The 15,282-nt window shown below is 38.7% G+C and overlaps 1 protein-coding gene across 3 annotated transcripts; it reads right to left on the bottom strand.

The window, feature by feature from the left end:
* Positions 1 to 13,236: 13,236 nt before the first annotated feature.
* On the bottom strand, positions 13,237 to 14,905 carry LOC18422656 (uncharacterized). Of its 3 annotated transcripts, none has more exons than XM_088860582.1 (4): positions 14,257 to 14,905; positions 13,897 to 13,986; positions 13,626 to 13,693; positions 13,237 to 13,557 (listed from the first exon to the last, which is right to left on the bottom strand). In XM_088860582.1, exons 1-4 carry the CDS (start codon positions 14,875 to 14,877, stop codon positions 13,554 to 13,556), a joined length of 783 nt encoding a protein of 260 aa, XP_088716708.1. In that variant the 5' UTR covers positions 14,878 to 14,905; the 3' UTR covers positions 13,237 to 13,553. The 3 variants fall into 3 exon arrangements, with proteins under 3 accessions (XP_088716708.1, XP_006878596.1, XP_088716709.1); XM_006878534.4 differs by having other exon boundaries at positions 13,237 to 13,530; XM_088860583.1 differs by lacking the exon at positions 13,237 to 13,557 and having other exon boundaries at positions 13,622 to 13,693.
* Positions 14,906 to 15,282: the final 377 nt, after the last annotated feature.

The raw sequence follows: 15,282 nt of genomic DNA, 5'->3' as shown, positions 1-15,282 counted from the left end.
ATTCGAAATTCAAAGTTAAAGATAATTATCGACTGGATGTATGCTTGTCATTAAAGATACGCTAATTGCAAACAAATTAAGCAACTTGAAGAGATAAGCATGAATTTAGCTATAATATTTGTTTATAACTAAGTTGAATGCAAAAGGACCAGCTAGCGAATTCAAATTCACAGAGGATGGAGATAAGCATAAGATCAATGAGCAAGTTCAAATTCACGTGAGACCAGGTTCAAGTTCGTATGAGACCAGTTAAACAAATTCAAATTCACGAAGAATAACTCGCAAATTCAAATTTACGAAAAGAATGAAGATAAACATAAAGCCCGGTTCATGAATTCAAATACAAACTGATATGAGGAATCAATGCAGAAGTCAAAGAAAGGATAGACATCGTCAGGATATCAACAATTATGATTATCAAATAAGATTAGAGCTTGTCGCTTCATGAGGATTATATAAACCTTGTTGAAAATCAAGAGAGGGGTTCACATTCCTTTTTTGCCACATTTTATTTGTACACTCTAAGCGCTAGACATTTATTAGTGAGAGAGAGAGAGAGAGAACATTGATTGTAATATGTAGAAGGGAGAGAGATTTGTTCTGTACTTCAAGTACCCACTTGAGGGCCGCTCTCAAAGAAGGAAGTAGACACAAGAGTAACATCCCTATCTTAGATCAGATATATGGGTTGATGTCCCTTTGATGTTATTTCCCTTTATTTGATATATCTGTATGGCTTTCTTCCTAGAAACGAATGTATATATCTAAAGCCTAGAATCAAGGGTCGTTGGCCTTATTTCTTTTTATTTGGTTAATGTAAATTGTAACAAGGGATTAAACCCCTATAACTATTATGTTCCCAGTAATATATATAAGAAAACCTGTATTTCTGTTATATGGAAATGTGTGGGCGAATTTGGCCCCAAATGTGATGTTCTCTGGTGAAATTAATTGGTGTCTATATTTGTTTTGAATATCTTAAAGCACTTTTTTAAGCATCGCACTTTTCGAAGCGTCCATTTTTTTTGGAGGCAAGAGTGATATTAGTCAGTGGGATCCACTGTCGTCATATTTATTTCTTCTTATGATGGATCATCTTAATTGGATGCTTGATGAGTCTTTTCTTAATAAGTCCCTGCCTCTTGCTCTTCCTTCTGGTTGCAATTATAGGGTCAATCATCTTCTCTATGCTGATTACGCTCTTATCTTTTGTGGTGCCACAGATCAAGGAGCCTCCTCTATGAGGCATATTTTGGATGATTTTTGCAAGGTCACTAGCCAGAGAATAAATGATAGTTAAAACAAGGCTATATTCTTTGGTGTTCCTGATCATGTAAAAACTCAGATTGTGAGCCTATTACAATTTAGAATAAGCGAATTATCTGTCAGATATTTCGGGCCGCCTTTATTCCATGGATCCTTGAAGCATTTGCATTGTCAAAACTTAATTGGGAAGATCTTTAGTAAGATTAGCTCATGCCAAGCCTTATCCCTCTCTTGTGTTGGATGGTTATAGTTGCTCGAGTCTATTTTAAGTACTTCGGCTATCTATTGTTTGTTTTCTTTTATTCTTCCAAGGTATACATGTAGCATCATTAGGAGGTTGCAACACAACTTCATATGGGCTAGGACTATTGAAAATAGGGGATTTCATTTAGTTAATCGGAGCACGTTATGCCTGAAACGAGAGGAGGGGGGACTAGGACTTCGTTATGTTATGGATTTTAACCTGGCTGGTATGATGAAATTGGCATGGAGAATCATTTCCAACCCATCTTCTCTATATGCAAAGTTCATCAAACATAGATATTTCCACAATACCACAAGTTGGTATTCCAAGTCAAGAATCTGCTCGCATGCATGGAGAGGTATAGTTTTGGACATAAATAGACTGTAATTTAATGTTAAATGGTTGGTTGGTAATGGAAAACCCTATTGACTTCTGTAATGACTCATGGTTATCCAAACAGTCATTGATGGAGATCTTTGGCACATAAACTATCTTGGATATTGGTTCCTCAGCCATGGTCAAGGTGTATGATTTCCTGGAAGGTGCACCTCTAAGCTGGTACCTTCATCATCTTTTGTCTCTCTTTCACAGGAAATTTCTTCTCATGGTCTGCCTAACCATCCACTCAAAGATTAGCTTGTCTGGATTCATGCAGCGAATGTTCTTCTCTCAGTAAGAAGAGCTTGAGAATATATTCAAAGTGATGCGCCTATGAAATCTTCCTTCAGAGCCTTATGTGGTCGACATCTCTTTCTAAGGTGAAATGGTTCACCTGGCTAGCTTTATATTCCAGGTTACCCATTTCGTCTCTAACATAATTGAGGGGCCTTGCTTCAACCTCCACCTGTCTCTTGTGCTCAGGTCATATCATTGTGCAATGCTCATAATCAAAACTTATTTGGAGATCCATTCTTTACGAATTTGGGAAGTGGTTCCCCCTTGAGCAGACAACAGGACCCTGATAGGCAAATGGGTTAAGTTCAGGTCTCGATCCACAGGTACACAATTTTTTAGTTGTGCTTTTCATTATTATTTTGAGGCTTTGGATGGAGCGGAAATCTCAAATCCATGGTGGAGGGAATACGCCTAGGGAGCAACTCCTACAACATATTTTTCATTGGGTAAGATCATGGCAAAAGTCCACAATTGGGCTTTCCATTCTTTTATAGCTTCCAATCTTAACCTTCATTCGAGTTTGGTACCTCCCCATGTTCATATTCATGTGGCATGGTTGCCTCGTCCTCTAGGTTTTTTCAAGCTTAACATTGATGGGGCTTAAAGGAGAAATCAAGTAGCGTCGAATGTGGAGGTATCATTAGAAGTGATGCAGGTGGTTTCATTACGTCTTTTGCAGCACCTTTCGTTATTATTGACAACTAAATTCTATGCACTTGAGAAAGGTATTTCCCTAGCAATAGAATTGAACTATGCATCTTTTGTTATTGAGAGTGACTCCAATCTTCTTGTTGATTCTATGTATTATCGCCACAAGGCTCCTTGGAGATTATGCATAATTTTGGAGATTACAAATCCAAACTAGCATCTTTTGCATATCGACAATGGAACGTTCAACATGCTTATATGGAGAACAATATGGCTACAGACTCTCTAGCCAAAGTAGCAGTTTCCATGAATGAAGCAATGATGTGTTGTGCTCATCACCAGTTTTTGTTACGCCTTTCATTTTATCTGATGTTGCTAGTGTCCCCCCAAGGGTTGTATAACATATGTTCATTTAACATCTTTTTGGTTTCTTGATAAAAAGGGTAGGGGCCTGATATCCTCACTTATTCACCTAAAAAAACAACGAAAAATTATAGATACCCTCTATTTTCAACTTTCTACACATCCTACCCCCCAATACTTTTTGTATTATAACACTATTTTTTCTTCTATTTACCTCCCCCTCCCCCAATCAAATAGTCAAACATTTTGAGACTAAAATGCCCTTTTTACCTCTCTTCCCATTTTTTCTCTCTTTATCATTTTAGACACGTGAACCTCTCTTACTTTCTCTCTCTACCATTCTCTGCCCATCCTCTCTCTTTCTCTCTACTCATTTCTCTTTCTCTCGACCCTCCCTTACTTTCTCTCTCTACCCTCTCTCATTCTTTCTCTCTCTACCACTCACTTGCCCGTAATGTAGTCCGACACAAAAAAAAGCCGGATCGCATTGGATTCCAATAACCTTCATATACCCATAATGAGGTTCAACACACCTTGTGATGGACCTCATTATGGGCATATAAGTGGTAAAGAGAGAAAGAATGAGGGAGGATGTAAGAACCGAAAATTTTCTAGCATATGATGATGCACCGCCGAGTTATCGGCACAGTGATCTGGCGCGCAAACGCTGCCAAGCGCGCAGCATTACCGCCACACACGGCGCTGCTGTGTGCATTGCTGCGGTGCACGGCACTACCGTGTGTGTTGCCGTCGTGCAGGGTGCTGTCGTGTGCATTGTCGCCATGTGCGACGGTGCTGTGTGCATTATCATCATGCACGACACTGCTGTGTGCGTTGCTGTCATGCACAATGTTGTCGTGTGTGTTGCCGTCGTACACGACGCTGCCGTGTGCATTGCCGCTGTGCAAGATGTTGTCGTGTGTGTTGTCGTCGTGTGCGACACTGCCATGTGTGTTGCCGTCGTGCACGACGCTGCCGTGTGCGTTGCCCTTGTGCGTGACGCTGCCATGTCCATTGCCGCCATGCACGATATTATCGTATGCATTGCCATAATGCGTGACGCTGCCGTGTGTGTTGTCGTCATGCGCAACGCTGTTGTGTGTGTTGCCACCGTGCGTGATGTTGCTGTGTGCACTGCTGCCGCGCGCGACGCTGCTGAATGTGACTCTCTGGGGGGAACTTCTTCTATCTCTCATGATTGTTGCATGCCTATGGAGTGCCATGTAGTACTTGCATGCCCCTTGATTGCCACTTGTCTGTTGCTTGTTGCTGGCCCCTCTATTAAAACCCCCTTTCTCACGCCTCCAAGAGTTTGCTCCCTCTCACCCACATCCTCACTCTCTTTAACTTAGAACCTTAAGCTTGAGTCATCCTTGGAGCTTGGTACTTTGAAGAGAACCTATGTGGAGCATTTGGGAGTTTAACTTAAGGCTGTAAGTAGATCTAGTTCCCATGTTTCATGCTTTTTGTTTACTTAGCTTATCAATGTGTGGAATTTCAAGCATGAATATGAATGTGATTGTGAAAATGAATGTGATTGAAAATATGAAATCTTGTTAGTATGCGCTCTGTTTTTCTAAAACTGTGACTCCCATTTGTGTAATTGTTTGAGTATAAAAAATGTCTCTGTTGATCACGAAATTTTCTAAAAAGTACCCATTTGAGTCTATTTTAAGATGGAAAAAACCTCTTGCCAATATCTCTTTTGGTTTGAAAGTTATTATGCATTTTTTGAAGTATGTCATAATTGTGAAATGATTTTCCTATAACTCTGTGTGTTTTGTGTGGAACTGTTCAATAACAAAAATATATCAGAATGAGGTCAAACTACTTCTAAATGAAAGATAAATGAGTCTACTCTAAACATAGTTTTGGAACTATGATAAAATTTTGTGGATTGGAACTTATGCTTATTTTTACATGAGAATGTCACATTAGAAAATTCTACTGTTAAGACATGAATTTTCTAGAACTATGACTCCCCTTTGTGTGATCAATTGAGTATAAAAACCACCACTACTGATCACGAAATTTTATGGGAGAGTACCACTTTGTGTCTATATTAAGATAATAAAGACATTTTGCTAATACCTATTTTGGTTTGAAAGTTATTAGGTATTTTCTGAAGTACGTTATAACTGTGAAATGATTTTCTAGGAACTCTGTATATTTTTTTGTGGAACTGTTCAATGACCAAATGTATCAGAATGACGTCAAACCACATTTAAATGAAAGATAAATGAGTCTATTCTAAAAATAATTTTGGAATCATGATAAAACTTGGTATCGATTGGAAGTTATGCCCATTTTTCTATAGGGATATCATACTGAAAATTCTGCTGTGAAAATAGCAACTATACTCAAAGAATATCAAGCAGTTTGAAAGTTTTAATCCAAATTTTGGGGTTATGAAAGTTGTGTCTTTATGAGCCTAAATTGTTTTGAAATTGGTCTCTTGTCCAAATGATTTCTGAATTCATCATAGGCCCTTAGATGTAAATTGAGTTCACTGTGAAAAACCAAAAACATAATCTGAAGATGTCTATTAGGCTAATGAGCTTGATGATATGTAATATGCTTTGGACATATTGTTGTTTGATGTGAACCTGTCTCTATTATGATATACGTGCATGAAAGCATGCTCTGTTATGAAATGGATGCCTGATAATGAGGCCTACTCTATTATGGAATGAATGCATGCTATGTTATGATATGAATGCATGATAATGAGATAAGTTCTGTTATGATATGGATGCATATTGTAAGACATGTTCTGTTATAATAGGATATGCACATTCTCTAATATGATATGCGCATGCTCTGACATGATATGAAAGCAAGCTCTGTGATGAAATGATGTGTATAAGGCATTATGCAATGGGTTATCCATTGGTAGTGCAATGTGATATGATAAGAAATGTGTAAGCAGTGTTTTAAAATGCAGGATGCGGCCAAAAGCGGTGGAGGGGCCGATGCGGTGATGCGGCTCGATGTGGCCCGGATGTGGGTGCATCTCGACGATGCAGTCAATAAATGTAAAAAAATTCTAAAAATTCTAAAAAAAGATGTTAATGCATAGAAAAAATATATGGATGTGTTATGTGATAGTAGGTATTTTAGTTTAATGATTAACTTCAAAATTATTAGTTGTCGGAAATTCTGTATCCAATTATCCACTATCCCTTGATAGAAACTAGAAACTTGAAACTAACTTCATAAAACATTCAACAATAAACAACCATAAGCACAACCATAAGCATAACCATCAACAACCATAACATAAACAACCATAAGCACAAAATAGTGAATTAGTGATATTACAAACAAAAAGTCAAGCTTAAGATGAGTTAATAGTTAATAACTTAATACAGTCATCCATGTTGAGAGTCAATTTTGAAATTTGAAGTCAAATTTTCAAATATCAATCAGATAAGTCATCTTGAGATTCGTCATGTGCATCATCAATATCATCATCGATGGCCTTCATGTATTCTTCTTCCTCGGTCTCCTTTGAGTCAGCTTCCTCCTTCTCTACCTCTGAAGCTAATGTGCAAGTGCCACTAGACCCAACAACTCCTCTACTTCTTTGTGCTCTAGTGTTAGGTCGATCTTCTTCATTAGCTCCTGTTGCTAGCTCGATATCAAGCCATGTAAGATCATCACCCTCAAACACACTCTCTTGCCTTGGATCCATGATCCACTCACTTGTGGAACCACCACCAGCTTCATACAATTGAATAGGGTTGAGCTTCATGTGATTTTCATACATCTCCCTAAGCCACTCATTATACCGCATATAAACCAAATCATTCAACTTTTTTTGCTCTAACCTATTTCTTTTTTTTGTATGGAGTTGTGGTAGAAATGTTGAAATTAGATAAATTAGATTTTAGAAATTCAAATTAGAAAATTGAAATTCAAGAAATAAGGATTAAGGAATAAGCAGTAAAGGACTTACATTCTCTAATGCACCCCAATTGCGTTCACAACCAGATGAACTACATGTGAGATTCAATACTCGAATAGCGGGACGTTGTAGATTTTGTGTCTCGCTTCCATATAATGCCCGCCATGTAGCTATATAATATTTTATAATTTAGATTATAGATAAACAAATAAACTATGGAACTATCCATAAAGTCAGAGACAAGTAAGGTTACTTTTGACCTTTACCTGGATCTGTAGTGTCTTTATTTCCAGTAACAATATCTCTCCTAAAGTTTCTCAATGGTAACTTGAACTTAATCATGGCTTTGGATCTCATTCTGGATATCTCTGTCAAGCACATTTAAGAACCCACCATTTATTACACGATCTGACTCAATAGATGGGTGCTTGTAGTGAAGAGATGGGTTTAGAAAGTAACCAGCGGAATGGAGGTGCTGTGAAGCTGGGTATCCCATCTCCTATCAATAATTTCAAATATAGCCTTACGCATAGTTTCATCATCCTTTAAAACATCATTTATTTCAGCTCTTGCCCTAGTCATTGCCTCATGTATGTAGCCCATGGCGCGCTTCGCATCACCATCAACTAGTAGAAGCACTCTCACTAAAGGGCGAGACACCTCCAATGCGATAATTATTTGACTCCAAAATATTCAGAATAAATTTTTCAGCCTTTCTTCCATCCTTATGCTTTGACAATTTGCTTTGACTCCATTGCTCTGAAGCAAACATAGTCCTCAAGGTACTTTTTTGCTTGGCTAGGCTTTGAAGAGTGAGAAATGACGTGGCAAATCTAGTGATACCTGATCTCACTAATTCTCTCTTCTTTGTAAAAGACCTCATCATGCTTAGGACTATGGTGTGATTGTAAATAAATCCAACAACAAATATAGCTCTTGAAATCACCCTACTAAATAAAGATGTTGTACCCATTTCTTTAAGCATAAGATTAACACTGAGCTGTGCAAGTAGTCCAAAACATATACGTCCTTTTCAAAGTCAATAAATGCTCAGCTGCAGCATAATTGGTACTATTGTCAGTGACAATTTGTACCATATTTTGCTCTCCAACAAACTCGACAATCTCATCCATAAAAGCACAAAAGTATGTAGTATCATGTGACTTGTCTGATGCAGCAACAGACTTAACAAAAAAAGTACTTGTTGGGCAGTTAAACAAAAAATTAATGAATTCCCTTGACTCCCCATGGGATCAACCATCACACATAATAGTGCCCCCATATTTCTCCCATCCTTCTGTCTGAGAAATCAAATTTTATTCACATCAAATATAACGTCCTTCAACAAGGTCTCCCTAACCTCATGTAGTGAAGGAGGAACAAGTCATGGGCCCTATTGTCCAATTTTCTAGACCATACATGCAAAATTATCCAGAGTTAGTATTAAAAGGAATGCTGGCCATGTAAATCCACTTATGTACCGACTTCCTCTGTTATTTCTTATATCTATTTTCAATTGTGGTTTTTTTAGTTTTTTTCTTTCCTGAACCATAATTTCAAGGCTAAGGGAGGGAAAAACATCCATTGGCCCCTTAGAGAGAGGTGTTCTTCTATCAACACTACCACCAATATTTATAACCCTCTCTCTTAAGGTTGGAGTATGAGTACCCATTTACCTCAAAGCAACTTCAGACATATCATCATCATCAAGAACATCATCATCAAATAATTGCATATCATCAAGTAATTCTTTTATTTTCATTTTTCTCTTCTCTTTATCTTTTTCAATCAATCCAAATATTCTTTAATCTCATTTTTTATATCATCTGTAGCTTGTGAGCATACTCTTACATTCCCAGAAATTCTTGCTAAATTGTCTTTTTGTCAAAAAATACCACCCATATAAGTATGAGAAAAGTTTATATAGAGTCGAGGCTCTAAACAATCAAATTCGAGCCTACCTCAAAAATTTCACTAGAAGAGGTTGTTTTGATGCCCAGATATCCTCAAATTGATCATCTCAACATCAAGATGCATGGACATGAGAAAAAAATGGATTTCAACTTTTGAAAATAGTGTATTTTGTAACACATATTTTGACCGTCAATTTTCAAGATTTTCAGGTTTTTATAGATTTCTCAATCTATACTATTTTTTAAGTTTTAAACTTTATAAATAAATATGATAATATATTTTAAGGCTGTCAAAAATATTTCCAGTATTAAAACCACATTTCTCAACACTATTTAAAGGTAGGCTCTAATTTGATTGTTTAGAGCCTAGGCTATATACAAATCGCACCCTATAAGTATTTCCGCAGAGCAAGCATATCACACAATTTCTATCATTTGGATTTTTTAGTTAACATATTTTCGAGCCGGATCCTTATTACTAGAACCTTGGGAAGAAGACATTACCCCAAAAATAGGTATAACAGTATTATTGTACAAGAAGGAATAAAAATTTACCGACTCTGTGATGCAATGCTTGATTTCTTCACGGCCTCTGAAACCCTCGATTTCTTATCACAAATTTATCGTAACGTCCGCAAATCAACAATCAAAGGCATCCAATGAACATCCAAGTATCAAACAACAGCCAAATCGAAGATTTTGGTGAAACGAAAATTTTCACCTAAATTTTTTTTCCCCTCGATTTGATACAGAAAAAGCCACAAAAGTGCCTGAAAATCTTCATTTAGGGCCCCTAATACCCTCCTTCCCCCCCCCCAAACAATAGTTTCCCTAACATTTTGATGGTAAAATAGACCATTTTGCCCACTGTAGCAGTGGGATACGATGTTATGCGGGATGCGGATACGATGCGGCGCATATGCAGTCGCATATGTCAAAAGCACATATGTGTTTGTTTCTGATGCGGATGCGAGCTCATTCCGCATGATGCAGTAGCATTTTAAAACCATGTGTGTAAGGTACTATGCAATGGGGTTATCCATTGGTAGTGTAATCATATATGGTAAGAAAGCGGTATGACGCACTACGCCATGGGCCATCTGTTGGCAGTGTGTGATGATATGATAAGAATGTGATATGAGGCACTATGCAATAGGTCACCCATTAGTTGTGTAATGTAACATGATAAGAAAGTTAGGCCGGCAGTTGAAATCTTTCCTCGACTCCAGATGATAGGGAGTTAGGATGTGAGTCACATGGGAAGGTCGTGCCCCCCAATATGTGTATAGGGCACTACGCAATGGGTTATCCATTGGTGGTGTAAGCTAGAGAACAAATGAGGGTTGTGTCTTGCAAGGCCACCGCTTATGAAAAGCCCCAAAGCACGTTGGGGACTGTGTATGTGTGTGTGAAGACATTATAAAATGGGTCATCCATTTGTCATTGTTTTTCCTCATGAGTGATGGTAGAAGTCCTAAGCAATAGGATTGGCTTAACCTGATGGATAGGGCTTCTACTTCGGGAGTAGGAGAAACTAGGGAGCGAGTTAGTTAATAATTGTTGATAATTGCCTAAATCCGTCAATATGTTAAGACTTGTATGATTGAATGACTATATAGACCTATATTTCGTATCATATATGATTGATCTGATTTGTCATTGCTTTACTATGAATTATGCACTACACACTAGTAGAGATGATTTTGACACATTTTATAAGAATTGTATAACACCCTGAGTATTGTTATGAGAGAATGTTCATAAGCAAGAAGACTTGGCAACTTGATCTATTTACTGGGCTTTACAGCTCACTCTTTTATCTTCATCTATATAGAGCGATAGCCACGGGTGAAGGATGGGCGGTTTGGTGATTGCAGCTGGCGGTTGGAGCTTCGTGCTTTTGTGAAAGTCTTTTATCTACAATTGTATGTTTTGGATGGCAGTGGCCATATAGTTCTTGTCTATTTTTGAAGTCATGTAAATGGTTTTGGGCCTTTGAAGCTTTGGACATGTTTGTAATACCTTTGGATCTCTTTTATATATATTTATACCGTCCGGAGCTTAGTTGTCAGTTTTTATTTGCTGTTGTATGTTTGAATTTTTCTTTTCTTTCGTGGTCTACTTTGATTCATTCTTCTTAAAGCGTTGAGTACACTCCCACCTGAGTGGCATTCGCTACCTCTGGTCGTGCCCCCGTACCTTGTTGCCCTCTGGCTAGTAAGGTAAGACGGTGGGGGGGGGGGGGGGGGGGGGGGGGGCGGGGTCGTGACAGAGGGTAGAGAGAGAAAGAGAGATAGAGAGAGTGAGTGAGGGAGGGTAGAGAGAGAAAGATAGAGAGAGAAACAGCGAGGGAGGGTAGAGATAAAGAATGAGAGAGTAGAGAGAAAGAGTGGGCGAGGTTAGAGAGAGAAAGAGAGATAGAGAGAGAAACAGGTGGAGAGAGAAAGAGAGAATGGGTGGGAGAGAGTTTTTGGTAACTAGAGAGAGAGTTTTAGAGAGAAATATAAAAAATATGTTGAAAGGGGAAGAAAGAGTAAAAAAATAGCATTTTGGTTTCAAAATACTTTGACTATTTGACTGGGGAGTAAATACATAAAAAAATAGTGTTGGGGTTTAAGGCATTATCGAAAAAATATTAGGGGATTAGGATGTGTAGAAAGTTGAAATTGAGGGGAGTATCTATAATTTTCCCAAAAAACAAATATCAAAACACATATTGATAGCATTGCAACATTAGGTAATTAACTGATACTGTGGACTATTACCATGACTGCTAATCTTCTTCTAACCTGGAGCTCTACAGGTGAAACTACACACAGTGACACACATTCATTCACACTCTAGACCTTCACACATACGTACTTGCACTCATAGGTACATTCATACATATTTTGCTTTGATTTAGCATATCTAGACTTACATTAGCCATTTTTATCTTATTCTGATAGGAGCATCTACAATATATGTATTTTTTAGTGTTTCCACTCTATTCTTATTGTAGTATCGGTACCAGAAACTAAAGGTAGAACTTTGGAGGAGATTCAGTTGTCTTACAGATGAGCCTACTTTGGTCAATCCTTTGATATGAAAATGTGTGATCATCTTATGCTGAGAATTGGACTCTGAAGCATTTGGGGTGTATGTAAATAGCCGATGGCTTGGCCCTTGCTCAATCCTTGCTTTAAGCAAATACTTTTTCTTGTAAATTTCTTGAGACCAAGGAGAGAAGTCTATGTGCCCCATTTGAACGTTTGGCATTCAAATCGCCTCCTTTTCCAGCCGTGTTTCAATGGTATTTAGAACTTTGTTGATGAGCTTCACATCGAATTAATGCTTATGAAATGACTACATTATTGGTCCTATCGTGTAAGCGCGCATGTATCAATGCTATTCATAATAATCACCATCCAAGCTTTATCCCAGCTATTTGGAATACCTATTCTTTTATTCTGTTCTATTAAAAGACATTCTCTTAGTTTGACCATAAATCACCGTACTTAGTTTTACTACTGCTGTTCATATCTTTTTAAGACTTCTCCTTGCACTTTATCACACCTCTTAACTCATGGGTAGTCCACCTAATTATACTTTCCCTCATCTTATCACCTGTTAAAGCTACTCCTACTTTCCCTCATAGTCAACCATCTCAATTATTCATGTTTGATATATCCAGAGTTTTGGAATGGTCTTGCTAACATGCGTCTTTTTTTCCTAAGATGAACCAATATTTGTTTGCGCGAAGAATTTTGGGGGCATATTGCATGGGAAACCTCCTCCATATGAAGACTCTGAAAATCCTGCTCCATACTGTCCCATCTTTTTGAAAATAGTGGTTAATCATAATGAATATTGATTCAAAGTTTAAGCTTAGTTTAAGGGGAACTCTGGAGGTGGAGATCAGTCCCTTTCATAGTTTGACTCGAGAAGGATGAGATACTCTGATTGTTCGGAGTTCGTTTATTTCACCAAATATCTCTCGACACAAGGGAGATTTCTGCAAAACCGTTTGCATACCTAGCAAGCATGAAGCCACCTTTCCTCTATGATGCCGTGAACAATTCACAATTCCTAGGTGTGTTTTTGTCCGGGAAGGGGGGAGATCCATATAATCCTAGAACAGATTTTAGTCCCGACCAATAATCATTTGGATCGACGAGATTAGAAATCGTTGGGCATTAAAACACTAAATCAGACATGGGAAATTGACTGGGTGAGACACATTTCCCTATAACCATGTCTTCATAAATTGAAATGTTTACTCCTCCATCAGATTACAATAAGAAACAGATATGCAGATTTCAGTAAGACCAATTACTAAGAAGCACACAGAAATATTGTTTCATGACATGTACAGTTGGATTGTGAACTAGTGTTGGTGATGATGGTCATTGTTTTGTGGAAAAGAGGTATCAAGGAACCTATTAAGAAGCCTGTTATAGACACAGGGCCTCTCCAAGTGGACGAGGTGACCTGCCTTCTTAATGCCTTCAAATGTCGCCTTCTTCCCCAATTCCCTGATTTCACACCAAAAAAAAGCTTAGCTTCAACGGATGTTAGAGAAACAGAGAAGAATGAGGTCTTTATTCTTATGTTTTGAATGGGTACTCACTCTCTCATGTTCTTGGCCACTTCCAAGTTGAAAATTTGGTCCTTCTCGCCCCATAACAAGTGTATCTTCTGCAAGAAAACCAGAGAGAAAGGAATATGGATGAATCTTTACAAATTCTACGAGACAAAACAGAGGATCGCACAACGATAGAGAGAGAGAGAGAGATCTTTTCTGATTTTACCTGATATATGGGAAGATAGAGAGGGAGAGACAGAGAGAGAGATGTGTTCCGATTTTACGAAATAAATGGGAGAAAGTAAGTACAACCCACCTGGGTGAAATTGGGTATGGTGGTATCCTTGTTGCTCTCAATAAGAGCATCCAGGAGCTCAGCCCTTTGTTCTCTGTTGGTGAACATGACCTGTTCTCGCCACAAAAGAGCAGGATTTCATTCAGAGAGAACAGTGAGCAAAAGGCATCCAGAGAAAGAAATGGGGGACAAACAAACCAATCTGATGAGATAAAAGGGGACAAATAAGGTGTCTGGTGAGTGAAAAAAGTGAAAGTAAGCTTGTTGCAGGAGAATTGCAACAAACAAGCAGGCTAGTGAGAAAACATTCTGATTCTTGTGTGTGCGCGTGTGAGTGTGCGTGTGCGTGTGCGTGTGCGTGCCTTTGAGATGGAGAGAGACCTTAAGATAGTCCCTGTAAAGGCAATTAGGAAACCACAAGTTCTTATGAGTAGCCACTGATAACAAGGCCTTGAGCCCCTTCACATTAGTAGGAAGCAACAGCTCCGTGGATGAGGAGAACCCCAACCTGGCCATCGTCTCACCACTAATGGTATCAGTCATCGCCAAAATTGAACCCGAAATCACCAAATGCGAAACCATTTCAGGATAAAGCTCCGCCATCTTAAAAGCCACCATTCCTCCGTAGCTGAACCCAACAAGCGCGCATTTCTGAGCCCCAAGCTTGTTCAATGCCTTGGCCAAACAATGAGCTTGAAAAGAAGGCGAGCGATCGGAGCTTGAAGTTACTGAGCCACCAAAGAAGAGGAGGTCAGGGACATAAACTGAGAATTTTTTAGTGAGAGAACCAACTTGGAATTGCCATGTTACTATCCCTTCGGCCGCAAAACCATGGATGAGAACTACGTTCCCTTTGTGCTTGTTGTTCTTCTTGCTTTTGGGGGATGGAACCCAGAAGTTCATGGCGGTGCCTTCTTCTATTTCTACATTTTGTGGGGTAAGCCCGGCGAGCTTCATCAGTCCATGTAGGAGTGGTTTTTGGGCTGCTACCAAGTTCACCATCTTTCTCTCTCTACTTGCCCTGTTCTGTGCTCTCTCTCTCTTGTGATCTGTGTAGTTATTCTTCTCTCAGGAGCAGCAATTTGAGGCCTAATTTAAGTAGGAGAAGGGGGGATTCAGGGAGAGTTGGTGGTGGGTTTTTAATGGTATTCGATCGTGGGTCTCCTTGGTTTCTTCATTCGTCACTTAATGTCAGGTTCACGGTGTTATTGTTGAGAGAGAGAGAGAGAGAGAGAGAGAGAGATGGGTGTCTGATCACCCACGCTGCCCACTTCCTAACTGATCCCAAAACTTGGTCCACTTGGGTTCTCTCTTATGAATTTTCTTGGCGTGGTTACTTTTTATATGTGATAATTAAATTGACTTTTATGAGGCAATCAAATCGGTTGTGGTTGCATCGTTGGTGGC

Source organism: Amborella trichopoda, chromosome 3, assembly GCF_054954075.1.
Source record: "Amborella trichopoda isolate Santa Cruz 75 chromosome 3, AtrichopodaSantaCruz75HAP2 v2.0, whole genome shotgun sequence".
Lineage (NCBI taxonomy): Eukaryota > Viridiplantae > Streptophyta > Magnoliopsida > Amborellales > Amborellaceae > Amborella > Amborella trichopoda.
Note: the sequence above shows the minus strand (reverse complement) of the source record. Positions and strands in the feature narration are given on the sequence as shown.